Here is a 15,841-nt window from a genome sequence, read left to right as displayed (position 1 = left end):
TTGTGAGAGTATCATTGGCCTATCTAGGCTTACAGCCAACAGCAACATTTCAAATTAAATGTAAAAGGAAGGAAGGAAGTTGATTCATGATAAGTGAAATTGCCTTGCAAAAAGCATACTTTCTCTATGGAGGATCCTAATTTTGTACCAGTAATTATAAAACTCTGAAATTATTAGACTATTAGTGAAAAATTCAGTGGTAAACAAATAGTAACCAAAGGCAAAGAATAGTTTTAGATGTGATTTCTGATTTCTTTTTACCCTAAAATTTCCTATGTTCTTCCATGACTAACTGTGAGAATGGAATATTTTGAAATCTGAAGTTGGCACTTCACTCTTCCCTTATGACTTTATTGCAGCTCTGAGATTTATTTTAAAAAATACCGTGCTGGTGGCCTTACTTATATCTGTCAGTACAGATAGATGACAACAATGGCTACATTATATTTTTATGCCTCACTTTGGTAGTGGATTCGATTATCAGAGCAATACATCTGTGGTGATGATCTTTCAGCCACCCAGATACTAAGAGAAAACACATGTGGATGAAAGAAGTTCTGTCTCATTTACAGATTAGACAGTAACTGGTTTCAGTAAGCTGTCAGAACAATTCCCCTAGACGTACAAACTATTTTATCACGTACAGGAATGATGAGCACAGCTTGAGGTCCAGATGGATTTTGTTAAATTTGTTATATTAAAAGTGCACCCTGGTTTTCCTGGGCATATAAATAAAGTTAGGTAGCTGATTTCTACAGACAGTTGCATATTTAACTACTATAAGGAGCAGGGTTTCATGTTGCCTGCTGCTCAGAAGTACTAGGGAAGAAATTAAGCATATTGGACACAGCGCTTGTGCTGTGTGAAATACAGTAATCAAAATGTAGTGGTTATGATTATGAATTGAAAGAGATCCAGGTCAGAATAGTGGCAATCTGCATAGCAATCTTGATTACATCACTCTGATTAGAAAAAGGCCTTTATTTAAATATTCTGAAGGTTTAAAATATGGTTACAACAGTCTGCACCGAGTGCATTGCACTGACATAGGCTGGAAAATGGAAGGTGTACATAGTTGTGTGTGCTTGGTCAATATACAGGAAAGCGATGAAACAAGTCCTTTTGCTGTCCTTAGCTCTTGTCATTGCTAGTCACTTGGTTTTGGTGAAGGGAAAGAGCTAGGTACTTACTGCTTTTCCCACTGTGGAATCATTATCAAATCACGGATTCTGAAGAGAAGAAAAATTAGGAAAATACTCATTTTGCTACTAAGGATCTAAGCAAACAAAGTGCTGTTAATCTAATCTGATGTATTTTTATATGTCTGGAAGATAATGCAGAATGAGTTGCTTAATGTGATTGTTCCAGGATGTGCAGGAAGCTAACCTGCACAAATGGCTCTTTAGGTATTTAATTTTATTTTAATCTTTTATTTTATGTTGCAACTCAGCTGTGGCCCCATTTTGTTCTACTCCCCAAAGATGCAGTCATTACATTCCAAATCACAGAAACTTCAGAAAGGAAGTTCTTTCATCATATTTGTACTGAAGTCAAGTTAAATAAAGCATTTAGTGAGTCTCAGTGACAAATGACTAGCCTAATAACCTTCACACAGAAAAGATAGGACAAAGCACTAGTGAGAACATATTTTTCAATACTTCTGTGTAACCCATCCTCTCTAAGAAGATATCTAATAACATTTCTTAAGCTTAAAATAATGAGGAAGGGTGTTTCAAAGTGACATTCAGGTTCTAAAATAAATGGTCTTTTCTATAGTTATAATACACCACTCTAGCAGACTATAGCATGCCTAGAGAGAAAATAAAAAATATTTTCAATCTTTTAATAACATTTCAGATTTTCTTAAACTGTTCATCCCATATTTCACCATTTCAATAACAGTCCTTCATAAACTCCTTGTATCTTTTACCTTATTACCATATTTCTGTGGGCTAGATTCTTCAAACTTGTCCTTTACTGATTGGTATCTCCCCTTGTTTGTTGCACACAATTTTTTCTCCTTGCAAAGTACCTGATGTAAGACTGAACACTTTCTTTAGGAGCCTGTGACATGCAGTTACTCTGATTTCTTCGGTTTATAAATTATCTCCGCTCAAGAACAATATTTTTTTCCCTGCCTCTTCTGCTGTTTGCAGTTCAAAATGAAACTGTCATCTTTTTTCATTATCTGTTCTTGCAATTTTAAAAAGGCTGTTTTAAATCAATTTAGTGGCAATTTTCATTTTGCACATTTCAAATATTCTCACGGTCTGGCCCATGTCACCCTTGCCACTCATTAGTTTTTATATGTCAGTTTTGATGCAGTTTGACCGTAATTTTCACTGTTGCTAATCCAGATCATGTAGAAATTAATGGGAAGTGTTCCATTCATCCTTGTAGCACTTGGATCCAATCTTTTATGTATTTCCTTTTGAAGGAATAGAAGCTTTATAATGAAGTTATTTTCCCTTCAGACATTCTTTATTGCTCTACCCTCTCTACTGAGATTCATTAGATCTTCTCATTCTCTGAAAATGAAATCTGATGCAACTGTCCATACATTTATTACTCTCCTGGACCTGCCACCAATTCCACCAATTTAATTCTGACATCTCATGAACATTGGAGGTTGCCTATTTTTGTATGTTATTTATATATTATTTATATAATACATAATTATTTTTATATGGCAAATGAAATTTCAACACATGTAAAATGCAAGGGTAGCCATATTAAATTGGTGCAGTCTTCCTTCTTGTTTTTCTTTTTTTGTCAGACAATTCCTTTTTTACCTATTATGAAGCAAAATATTCTTTCTTTGTTCTTATTTATTCCTTAAGAAATTCCTTAATTAATTCCTTAAGAAATTCCAACAGTGGCCCAGTCTTTTCCTTGCATTTTTACATTCATTTAAGTTATAGTTTTATATTTCTACTGTTACTTTCTTTTCTTCTGTCAGTCCTTTTTATCATCTGTTATATCTTGCTATTTTCGCAAACTGTGCAACAAATTTGATATCCTACATATTGTGGTTTTGCTGGTGTCAGTTAATGAAATAACATTATGGTTGGAAGCTATTGTGAGGGAGATGACTTTCTTTCTTCATTTACCAAAAAACTCCAAAATAAAAATCCATATAAATTCCAAAGAAGCACAGGCAGTGCTGTTTGGCAGTCATTGCCTGTGGAAAATACATTAAATAGAAGTGGAAATATTTATAATTCATGAGACTTACAAGAATTTATTTGTGTTTTGAAAATGCTTAAGGGAAAATAGCTGAACTGTTGGTAGAATCTTTTGTATTTTCTTTATATTAAAAAGCTCTTTACCATTTTAAAGTCAATGGAATTTAAAGACCAAACAAAATGCTAACAAATGTATTTTATTCCTGTAAATAGAACATTTAACAATCTGATAATTTTTTGACTGATGCAGGTTTGTAGCAGTCTCAACCATGCATTAGGATGCACTACAGATGTGGACTTTCTGGAAATCTATGCAAAGATTCAAGAGATAATTAGCAAAGATTTGAAGAAGTAAAAGCATCATGATTTCTGTCACCTCTGTTTCCATTCCCTCTAGGAAAAAAAAAAAAATACAGTTTTATTGTATCAAACTGTGAAGCAGAATGGTGGCATATGATACTGTGTAGATACTCTGATATAATTTAGTCCTAGTATAAGATCATAAATGGTATGGAGATAAAGTCATAAAATAGTACAATTGGTCCCTGAGGGCCTAATCCTTGTTCTGGCAGCACACAGTTATCCACTTGTCCAATTGGTTCAGAGAAAAATAGTAAGGTTTAAAAGTTGGCATTTTAGGTGTGCTACAGGTTAGGTTAAGCACAGTAGTGAAGTAGCACAGTAATGAAGTAGCACAGTTAACCTAAACCTAAACCACAACACACAGTTACTTCTAGATGTCCATTTTGTTTCTTTAATGTTGTGATTCGTGTATTAATCCTCCATTAAATTACACAAAATACCTATACTACAATACTGGAACCAAAGCAGGAAAGATGTGGTCACTGTGGCAGACTATTCATTCTTATTACAGATCTCTGTATTCTGCAGGAGAATTAATATTGATGCAAAAAACTGGGTTATCTGCATTTTGTTTTATGAGTTGTGAACAATAGGAAAACATTGAAAACATAATTTTGCTTGTACCTTCAAGCATGAATCATTCGGAGACAGACTGCTTGAATAAGATGCCAGAAGTTCAAAGAGCGGAAAGGAAAAATGTCCAAATAATTTAGAACAGATGACAGGGTATGAGCTAGAACTGCCTGAGCCATAGACATTTCCTCTTGTGAATGAAAAAAAAAGTATTTATGTGTTAGATATATACAGATAATATACCTCTATCTATAAAGTACACATTCATAAATAACATTTATATAAATGTTAAATGTTTATTTATTTATAAATAAATATGTATCAGTATAAATATATGTAGATATATAGATACGTACATGTAGGTATGGCCATGTACTAATTCACCAAGACTGGGCTAAAAAAAGAGAAAAGAAATGTCTGAAAAATATTGTTTGTACAGAAAATCAAGTTCTTTTGGTTTCTTCCTCAGTGTTCCTTGAAAGTACATGTGAAGAATCAGAGGTCTTCTACCTGCCCAAACTGTTTGATATGGTGAGGGCTTGGAAACTTTTGTTTCCTGTGGCATCTTTCTAGGCACACTTGGAATTTGGAGTCAGGTATAACTTAGAGTGTTATCTCTTGTGCTTTTCAACCAGTATGATGAGGAACAGCCAAATAGCTTATTAAAGAAAAAAAGGGGCACAGAGCAACTGAGACCTTCTGGGCAAATTTTTTTGCCTTGAAAAAGCATTCTTTTGAAACTAGTTGATTTTCAGGGTATTGTTCTAATACAAAAGTCTTAAACAGCTCTGGAGTGCATTCACACTAGAGACTAAATGCACTTCATAAGATCAACAGCATGTTAAAATTCAAGTATGCCAGTAAGGAAGAAAGTTTGATTATATACTACAAAAGCCTTTGGCTTTTTAAAACTTTCACATAGTGCATAGCTTGCATTTTAGAACCACCATGTGACTCTTAACTTTATAGGAAAATGACATTGTGATGTAACATGATCCTTTGAATCCTTTGAAAGATTTAATAAAAAGTATATGACATTCAGGGTGTCACTGCATGGGTTACTTTTTGAAGACAGAGGTTAAAATATTTTTAGCTTGAGTCATGCTCTCTTCAGGTTTATAAAAGCTTCATCCTTCAACTTTATGTGTTAACCCACTTTCAAGGACCTGCTTCTTTTCTGCAACAAGATAGAGTCTCTGGTAGTTTAGTCCAGTGTCAAACGATCTGTTGTCTTTCTTCTTCATAGAATCATAGAATGATTTAGGTTGGAAAAGACCTCTAAGTTCATCAAGTCCAACTGCTAACCCAGCATTGCCAAGTCCACCACTAAAATCTGTCCCTAAGTGCCACATAAAGTCATTTAATATCACAGCCTATATTGATTTCCTAGTCTCCTCTACACCTTTTAGGATCACTCTGTAACTGTGTCATGCCTACAAAAGGATACCCTGTACCAGTTCCCCATCCTGATGGAGTGTGGTGCGTAGGTGCCCAGTGCAGCTGTGTTGCACAGCCGCGTGGCACCGTGCCAAGCCCTGGTTCCTGCAGCCAGTCAGCGCAGTACAGATGTAGTCATCTCCATCAGCACCTCGGTGTCAGCAACATCACTGTCCTTTCTTCTTAACACTGCCTCAGCTACCTCTGTGCTGAACTGCCTTTCTGGGCAGTCTCAGGATGTTTATTCCATTTTCTCACAGCAAAAGAAATTTCCAAATTGTCACCATTGCTTATCTGCTGTGTTGACTAGTGTTTCCCTGGTTGTTTGTCTTCCTATAAAGACAAAATATTGATGACTTCCACCTGGAGACAGAGTCCAGAATATTTCTAAGGATTTGGTATCAGATGCCCATATGCCATTTTACCTGTGTTGGGCAGCATTTACTTCATTACCCGTATGTGCTAATTGGAAGAGGAGAGCTAAGCATGATGCCTGGTCCTATGTACCTGGTGTAAATGATTGCTGATATCAGTATTATGACAGTGAAAAGGGCTAGATAAGAGCTAGAGGCCTTCAAAATCCCCCTTTCCAGCCCTCTAACAAGTAAATCCTTCCTTGTCCTGAATGTTGTAGCATTAAACTTGTACTGTCTGATATGTTAAGGTCCTCTGTCTGCTTTATTGCAGATATATGCTTACTATATCATGGTGTGGATTTGTAAGCATTAAAAGTAACTGTTTTAAGTAAAACAGGTTTCTTTTCCTGACTGACAGATACTACCCACAGACAATTATCTGGTAGGATAGAGCGAAGTAGGTAAATATTAGTTTATACATTTAGAAGAGTGGCTAGGCTAAAGTCTAGTCTGAAACAGCATTGCAGTTTGCATGCATAAAAGTGAGGCCAGCAACTGGGAATTGCATCCATGCAAAGCTTTCATGGACTTAGCACATCCAGAGCTAATTGACAAGGAAAACCTGAAGTCATTAGGAACTTGATGCACCTCCTTATGATTTGTTCGATTCTCTTTTTGCTTTTCTTTAGTCACATTGCTTTGGAAAATAAATTTACTCAGTCACAGTGGAAATCATGCTTTACAAGTTATGTTTTACTGACTGACATTTTCATCAATGCCTTTCAAGCCTGTCTGGAAAGTTTGAAAGTAGTCTATAGGCTGATGTTTCATGAATTTACTAGTGGATGGAGTCCCAGGTAAAAGGCACGGAGGGGAAGCATTCTAGCAAGCATTATCAGATAGGTATTTTATATCTTTATTGCTATTAAAAGTCTCTGGGCTGGTTTATCAACACTGAGATTAAGGGTTTTGATGTTTCAATTTGCTCTGGAATGCGTTGTTTGAGGTAGAAATGCTATGATACACCAAGGAAGGCACTGCAACCTGCTCACTCTTTTTCCCATCTTACTTTCTCTGTTGATTGTACTGTGTTGATGTGTATCATTCCACCTTTTACAGCATAAAAGCTCTAAGGTTTTATTTGACATACAATTTTTCTCACAAATCTCTTATTTTAGTCAACACAGGTAACCAGACATTCATTTCTAGGTTCCTTCATTTGAAATATGTTAGGGAAAAAAAACAAGAGAGAAAAATCTCATCAAAAGATGGGCTATTATGCCAGGAACAGATGTAGCAAATTCAGTAAAACAACCTATGTCACATTTGCATCATAAGACCAGACATTAAGAAATAGTGTAAGAAAAACTAGATAGATAAAAATACATAAAGTGCAATTATTATGAAATTATTTTTTATTATTTTAAGTAATGTATTATATTATTATAAGTTATATATTATAATGGCCACAGAAGCTATGGTCATATAAAAAAGCAATTTGTCAGCATTACTCTGAAGATGTATGTCAGAGAATTGAATACTGCTTTTACATATTTAATGATTCCTTTTTTGCCCTCTTAAGAGTGAAGTACTTTTCTTTCTTTTATATTCATCATGTGCAAATACGCCATTTTTAATTGGGAGGAGCGGAGGCAGCTCTGAAACCATTTGTTGGGGTTTAATTTAGTAAAGTAGCAATAATCTCACATCCTATTCCAAATTGTCTCAAATTGTCCTTTGGTTTGTGCCTTCTTCTTGCCCCTTTTCAGCACTGCCATAAAGGGAAGACCTTTCTTACCTGACAGCTTCTCCCACCAGGTTTACACTCAGGTCTGGCTGCTTCAGTGGGCTGGCAAATGTCAATTGCTTAACATTTTTCTGGTAGACTCAACACCACCAGGTGCTTCTTAAAAGTGTTGGCAGTCTCTAAAGCTGGGACCTAGAGCACTGTGGTTTGTGCTGCGACTCAGAAGAATTACTGGAAGATGGAGAGCTCTGAGAAGCAAAAGAAATCTGTGACTATCAGAGTTTCTGCTTACTCAGTTGTTCGTGGCTTCCGTAATAATTCAAGGAATTTGATGTTGTGATTGCACCTGCCTTAGGCACCTGTCTACAGCCTTAGACTGTGGATCCCAAAGGATGCACTTGTCTATAGAAACTGAAATTACCTGACAGAAAAATATACCTTGGCCATACATTTGACATATCCCCTATGCAAATGTGTAAAAGATTAGAGGAAATAATTTGTTGCCTAGTAATACCAGGTTGTTGGGAGTCGAAAGGAACATACAGTTTTTAGCCCTATAACATAGCATGTTTTCTGTTGCAGAAATGCCATTTGGATGCCTTAATAGACAAAGGTGCATTTCCCTATGGAATTTCACCATGTTCTAAGCACATGTGAGGGCTTTGTTAATGCAGCCTCTGATTCACTGCCTGGGTCATCACATATGTGACCTGTGCTGTAACAGTAATAAAATTTGTGACAGGGTGCTTCTTCCATATAATTCTACTGTCAGGAGGGTCACTTGCTTTAGTGGGATTTCTGAGTTCACATTGGATTTGGTGTAGCAAATCTGTTTCTAACAGCCCTACTGTGAATCCAGTCAGGTTGCTGGAGAGACCAGTAGGAGTGTATTTGTGCTTAGTGCTTTTCATGGGGAAAAAAAAAAAAAAGGGCACAATATTTTAAAGTTCACATTCTGTGTGAATTGATCTATACTTCAGGAATTCAGTCACTGTGGAATTTGCCCACTTTTTCTATTCATAAGATAATTTCTAGCAAATGAGACTTCTTATAACAGTACCCATTATTTCATAACCTGTTCATTGCATCTCATAAAAAACCTGCATGTTTACATTGTTTCATATTGTTGCCAATTAATTTGCATTTTCTATCCATGTTCGATTTGCATTCTTTAACTCATCGTTTGCTGGTAAGTGTGTTCTTTCTATACATATTCAAAGAAATTCTTTAATTCAATTTCTCTGTTTCTTCTCATACAGTCTCACAGCCAGATATGCAACTCAGTCTAATCACAGTGGAATTGCAACCAGTCAAAAAAAGGCTTCTAGGTCAGTTAAATATCTCTAATTTATTGCTTGTTAGTGATACTCAAGCAAGTATATGCCCATTGATATTTTATCTTTTGGACTTAAGCAGACACTAAAAAATGTGTAATTTTTGTTATGTGTGCAAGCTTTGGAATGATGAGCTTTGCCACAGAAAAGCCTTGTATTAATTGGCTTTTGGCCAATTGGCTGATTTGTACTATATATTAGCAATATTTCTGGTTGTTATGTATCCTGCATCTTTGTATTCTGCATGTAAAATATTGGATGTGAAGGATTAGTTGGTGATTTTAGTGCTCTGTTCTTTCTGGCTCAATTCCTGACTTTAGTCATGAGTGAAAAGAAGTTTGGGAGTCCACTCCAGTTCCCAATAGATGTTTTGCATGTATAGCAAACCCACCTGAAAGTTTGAGTTCACAGAGTCAAGTTTACACAGAAGCAAAATAGAGCAGAAATAAGGAATGACTTCCAAGATTTCTGCTCCATCAAGAGTAGCCTGCACACTATGCCCATGAATGAGAGGCTTTGTTTTGGCAGTGAATTTGACAGAGCTGTGTGTAGGAGCTGACTTGTTTCAGATTTTGTCAGTACTTTTAGTCTGTCATTTCCATGAGCACTAAAATCTACAAGCCAGATTGTAGAAGAAAGAAGCTGAGGTCTAATGCTTACTCTTTTTACTAGCTTTCTTTTTCTTTTTTTCTTTGGAGGGGGAGGTGGATAATTAATGTGTTCATTAATTATACCATTGCTGTACAGTTCATTGGTGAAACCAATGAACTCTAAATTGCATAATCTACAATAAAGATTGCATTTTGCAGTATAGAACACTAACACAATGTGAGTTGGTGATAGCTTGAAATGAGCTATACCATGGTCCAGTTGCTTTGCACCTGCATTTAAAGGTCTTTGTTTTCCTTATTGCTGATGCTCCTGTCTTGTCCACATTCAACATGTCAAAGTTAACAGTCTTATTGTCTAATACTTTAAATCTGTGGCAGTGTTTCCGAAGCCTGTTCAGAGGTATGTGACTTGTCCCTTATTTGTTATACTCTTTGCATTTCCTTAGCTGCTTAACATGATTCTGCAAGAGCAATTTAAAACCTGAATTCAGTTAAGAAAGTCAGCAAATGAGGTAAACTGGAAAGTGTGTAGAGAAAATGACCTCATGCATAATGTGCTTACTGTGGCAAGTTCTTGAATTCTGGCATACAGAATATATGCAGAACTATTTTGTATTTTAACAGAACAGATGAGTTTCTAGTGTTGCACATGCCTTTTCATTGCTTTTGTCATTACCTTTGACAAATGGTCTCAGGGCTCTTACTGCCTGTCAAATTAGGGTAATGAGAAGGAGCAAATGGATTTTTAAGTTTGTTTTAGTGCATTCTTCAGGGAACAGAAGATCACTCGAATTTACGGGTCACGGTAAGGGTTAGCATGCATACAGCTGCAGAGCAGAGACAGTCTGCTCTGGGCTCAGCACAGAGACTAGCAGGGCAGGCTGGAGGCCAGAATGAGCCGTGAAAATAACCAGTGGATTCCTTCTCTGAGGTTTAAACTGGTAAAGAAAGGGAATATGGAGTTGTTTACATATGTTTGCAAAGGAAAATAAAATTATTTGAGCATTTCTGTTATGCCAGTGTATTAAAAAAACAGAAAAAGTTTGGAAAAAATCAAATGTTTTGTACTTCTTTGTAATGTGATCTTTTTTCCTTCCTTCTAATGCTGTTCTTTCATAATAAAGTGAAGCTAACAGAATTTGATAACTGTGGTGTAATTTGCACTGCCATTATTAAAACCATTCCAATAATCAAGAAACTGATGAGAGATGCTCTTCTGTGGCAAAAGCCTGTGACTGATTTGAGCAATTAATTTTGTCTAAGAAATAAAAACAAGAATCTACCTTTTCCTTCACATAGCCACATAGTAAGGCTCAGATGGTGGCAGCAAATACTAAGCAATGAACTGTAGAGTCTGTATACTTTATATACTTCTATCTAAAAGGTATAAATGCATCTGTATCCTCTAAAATAAGATAAAATAAGTATTTTCAGTATTTTTCATTTAAAATACTAAGGTGGAAGTATTTTAGCAAATAGCCTTCTGAAAAATAACTGAAGAAGATAACTAAAAAGCCAGTTTTTATGCTAAACACAACTGTGAAAAATTTAGTAGAGATACAAAATATTTCTCAACTATGTATTGCTGTGCTTTCTAATCTATTTCTTTAATATTTCCTCTCCAGAAGTGACCTGTTAATAAAGGTTGATATTGCACTTTAATGTTTTTCAGCGTGAATCTGTTTTAGCAATGTTAATGGCAAATGCAAAGCATCTTCTTACATGTCTTGTGACCCTAGAAAGCATCTTTTTCCCTTTTGTGTGCATAGGGATAAGATTTAATTTTCATTTGTGGAGTCTAACTAATTTGAATCCTCCTGTTTGTTGTTGCTTCCTGAATTCATTTGGTTTAGTTGGTTTAAAATTGTGATCTGATATTTGCACACTGTCTCCGCTGTATGTTGTATTACATAAAATGAACAGATTTCTCATTGGTTTCTCAATTATTTTCTCACCATTCCAGGCTTCCAGGACCCTCAAGGGTGCCAGCTGCAGGCAGCAGTACCAAAGTCCAGGGAGCTTCCAATTTAAATAGGAGAAGTCAGAGCTTTAACAGCATTGACAAAAACAAGCCTCCACAATATGCAAATGGAAATGAAAAAGGTAAGGGATTAAGGTTACTGAGTTTACTCCCCATAACACACAAGAAGGAAAAAACCCAAACCATCCACAAGGTCAAAGAAGCGAATGTGGTATTTAGGCTTGGTAAGGAATAAGTATGGAAACTGGGGCCTGAATTAGGACTTGTGGTTCAGTTGGGATTTAAGTTCAGATGAAGAACTTTCAAGATGTTATATTTTATCCATCTTTAATGGAAATATCACAGGCTGACTTTTACAAAGTAAAAATTAATCCATATTGGATGCCTATAATCTTTTTCCATATAAAAGTCTTCCCCAAAGGAATACTGCCATCATTTTATGGGGAACTTGGCATCTTAGCCTCCAATGGAAAAGAATCAGAATATTAACTTGCATCAGAATGTTGCATGTATCTATTCTTTCAGAACCTGACCTAGTGTGTGTATAATACAGAATAAAGGATTGCAAGTGAAATGAAATTTTGCAGGGATTTGGAGGAGCCTTGCGACAATGAACTGAGTACCCTGGGTCCTTCTGTTTCTCTCACCCTGACTCTATTTTCCTGGAAAATGTGCCTCTTCAGGCTTTATCTCAAAAAGAATAATGCAAAAATGCAGCTTTCTGAGTTGTGTAACTAATCCATCCCCTTCCTCCCCTTCTTTTTCCCTTTGTGTAATGAACAGCATTTTATTCATATCTCTGGGTTAGAACCCAGTTGAAAATGATACAATATACATAGTACCCGTTCGCATCCTTGGGGTCTGTGGGAGGAACAAGTATGCAGTGAATGTTCTTCATCCAAGCAACAGGCAGCTATCCAGATTTTTTTTACAGAATTCTGATGAACATGCTTTGCCCCTAGCTGTATCTGAAGATATAAAACCATCCTTTCAATAGTTATTTCTTTATTTTTACTATCAGGATTGAATGTTTCACATAGTTCTATAGTGGCTTTATTTTATCAAGGACTTGTTTGTGTCAAGACATCCAAGCTAAAACTAGAGAAAGATCAGAGTTAAAGCTGAGCACACACTGTATAGTTCACAAATACGATAGTGAAGTTATGAAGCAGGAGATGTGGCTACTTGAGTGAAGGTATGTACAGCAGTTTAGGCTTTAGAATTGCATCATAATGTTGACATGTTTGCTACTGAAATATGTGAGAATTAAATGATTCAAGGTGAGGCATGAATGTAGATAATAATATTCTGAGCTCATTACTTGGAAACTGTCTTTTGATTGCTAAGGCTTGCATTGTATTGTATATTTCTGTGACTTTTTGCATGATATATTTCTTTATTCCTCCATTTCTTTACAGCAGAGAATGAGAACCTTGATGAGGTTTTTTAGTGAAGTCACCACTTGCAAGAGAATATGGGGTGGCTTTTTTTTTTAAAGTCAATCAATTAATTTAACAGAAAATAGGAGATGTAATGCTGCATATCTACAGACTACTGTATTTGTTTCCATGTTGGTTTTTGTTTCCTATCAAAACGGCAGAATGGATAAAAAACAAGTAATTTTACATGACAAAGATAAATACAAGTTTGTTTTAGGGTATAAAGCAGAAATTCAGTAAAGAAAATGACTGCTCTGAATACAAGGATAGCAAAGTGATATTCTTTCATAATATCCTAAAAGAACAGAAGATCCTGTATTTGAGTACACTGTGCTCTACTTTTCCTAAAGAGAAAAATAACCGTGCCATGCTGTATTTTAAACTTAGTTATTATAGTGACTAATTTTTGAATATTACAATGAGATTTTCAGGTACTTTTTTAATATTTTTAAAAGTATTTTAGGATGTTCTGTAACCTGAGAGTTTTGAAGAATCAAGCTTCAACCTTTACAATAGCAACAATATAAAAAAATATAAAATCTGTCTTTTTTAAAAAATAGTGTCACCATACATTAACAAACTGATATTTCCCTACAGTGCAGCACCAATAACAGACCTCATGTTTCAATTTTTGCTTCTGATGCAGAAGCTTGGAGCAAGACAACTTTACCAGCTTTTTTTGAATAGATGCAAAGTGCATATGCCCTAATTTCTAAAACAAAGAGATGACTTGTGCTAAGTAAATAGCTGTTAGATACTGGCACCATCACACCTCTTCAAGGACAGACCATTGTTGTTACATTTTTCTCTGCTGTACACCTTCCTGTATGTGCAATAAGGAGACCTCAGAAAATATATACAGCATAAGGTTTTTTTTTAAATCCAGTTATAGGTAGCACTTGTAATCCTTTCCTGCATAACATGGTCACTCAGTCACAGTGGGGAGTGGATACGTAGTCACAGAGTTAAAGGAGACCTGAAGGTGATCCAAAAGAAGATGTGATATCAGCCTCTTATTTAGTGTTCCATTATTTAGTCTCTCATTGATATGATCTCCTTTGAATGTTGCTTAGGGAGTAGTTAACTCAGTAAGAAACCTGGCTCCCTGACAAAATACAGGTTTGCTCTTTACTAAGCAGAGCAGTTTTCACTGACAGACCTGATCCATTTTGTGACACAGGTAACTGTGTAGCTCTGGTTAAGTCTGAAAATTATTTATTTATTTTTTTTGCTGGACTTTGCAGCTTTCAGGATTCTTTCAGGAAATTTTCTTCTTTCAGGAAATTTCAATTTCAAGGAACATGCCTGCTTTTAGACACAACAGATTTATCTGCTTCTGATCTAATAACATAAAGATAGAAATAAAACCAGGAAAATTAAACTATTTAAATGAAGTCATTATTCAGATTGCTGATAAAGTGGAAAAACAGCACATTTTGAGTACAGCAAAGAAATAATGTTCTAATTCATGCCACATTTTTAAAACAAATCTTTACCCCTTAGATCTTAGAAACAGTGTATTTGAACACTGATGAAGGTCTCTATGTCATAGAGTTGTATTTCCAGCTTTTCAACATTATTCAGTGATAAAAGATTGTGTTTCTGTTTCCTCCAAACTCAGTTTAAACAGTACTTGTTTATCTTGCCCGTTTAAACTCTGAGAAACTCTTCCCTGGAACTCTATTTTGTGATGGTGCTGATGCAAATTTTTCATCTCTGGTCAGTATGTACATCTATAGCTAGTTTGTGTATGTTTCTCCTGGTGCCACTATTTTTCCAGTTGTCCCTGGTGGTGCTCTCCTCTTGTGCTGATAAGGGGTAGCTACTTTCTCATGGACAGCTAGAAAGCGGGAGTTGAACAAGCTGAATTATTTCAATCTCCCTAGATCGACCTCCCATTCCGTCAAACATTTTTATAGCAACCCTTTGCAACTTTTCCATTCTCTACTAACCTTTTTTATTCTGACTGACTAAAAATGGATAATCTGGACACCTGCTACAGAATATTTAGATTACTGTAAGTAACTTTGCTGCAGTGGAGGAGCTGTTGTTAAGGGGTTCTGTTCTCCACCAGCACAGAACACAGTAAAGGTCACAGATGAGAAGACAAAGGAGGTTGATTATGTACTGGGCCCAAGCTCAACTCTTTATATGTCCTTTATTACAGCCTGTGAAAAGTGGATTTGAAAATGTCCATTCAATCGTTCTGGTCTTGCTGGGTTATGATAGAAATTTCTCTTTTTGCATTGAACATCAGACGGTGTTGTGTTCCTGCCGTGCTTTTACAGTGGAGGTTGTGTTCTGAAGCACGGAGTTCTCAAGCAGAATGCAAAACTGTTTTCACCAGAAGCTGACTATGCATCTCAGGAATAAGGGGTTAAACCTGACTTACAAGACTGACTTGTAAAATTTCATTTACAGAAATAAATCCTTTTTTTAGGTTGGGTTCACTCTGTCTCAAACTCACCACGAGGTGGGGACAGGTTTCATGTAATGAGCGGCTAAAGCCAAGCCCAATTGCACACACAGAAAGCAGTTAATTGTGTGCAGCTTCAAGTAATGCGTTTGTGCTGAAGGTGAGGGGGAATAGATCTTTTAATTCCACATTTTTAAACATACAGACAGGTTGTCAATATTTCCTGAGAGCGTGCAGTTCATATTCCTTGCAGAAATATTAAGGATGCCCTTTAAATTGAAGGTTAATGGCAAGCTAAAATTCTCTGTAATTTTTTGTTGCTATTTATAATTTGTGACATAGAGCTCAAACAAATACCAGTGGGTCCAGGAGCCTGAATTTTTTTTTTGCTGTATATGT

General features: G+C 35.9%; 1 protein-coding gene across 2 annotated transcripts in view; it reads left to right on the top strand.

The window, feature by feature from the left end:
* LOC131592328 (neuron navigator 3) overlaps nt 1-15,841 on the top strand; it is a 248,044-nt gene that overhangs the window by 100,648 nt on the left and 131,555 nt on the right. For both annotated transcript variants that reach the window (XM_058863752.1, XM_058863751.1), the window contains exons 6-7: nt 8,921-8,989; nt 11,570-11,709. In XM_058863752.1, the coding sequence (XP_058719735.1) occupies nt 8,921-8,989; nt 11,570-11,709 (209 nt within the window). The remainder of the gene's footprint in view (nt 1-8,920; nt 8,990-11,569; nt 11,710-15,841) is intronic.

The sequence above is a fragment of the Poecile atricapillus genome, chromosome W (genome assembly GCF_030490865.1).
Source record: "Poecile atricapillus isolate bPoeAtr1 chromosome W, bPoeAtr1.hap1, whole genome shotgun sequence".
NCBI classification, from domain to species: domain Eukaryota; kingdom Metazoa; phylum Chordata; class Aves; order Passeriformes; family Paridae; genus Poecile; species Poecile atricapillus.
The sequence above is the reverse complement of the archived record's forward strand: the minus strand, read 5'-3'. Positions and strand labels throughout refer to the sequence as shown.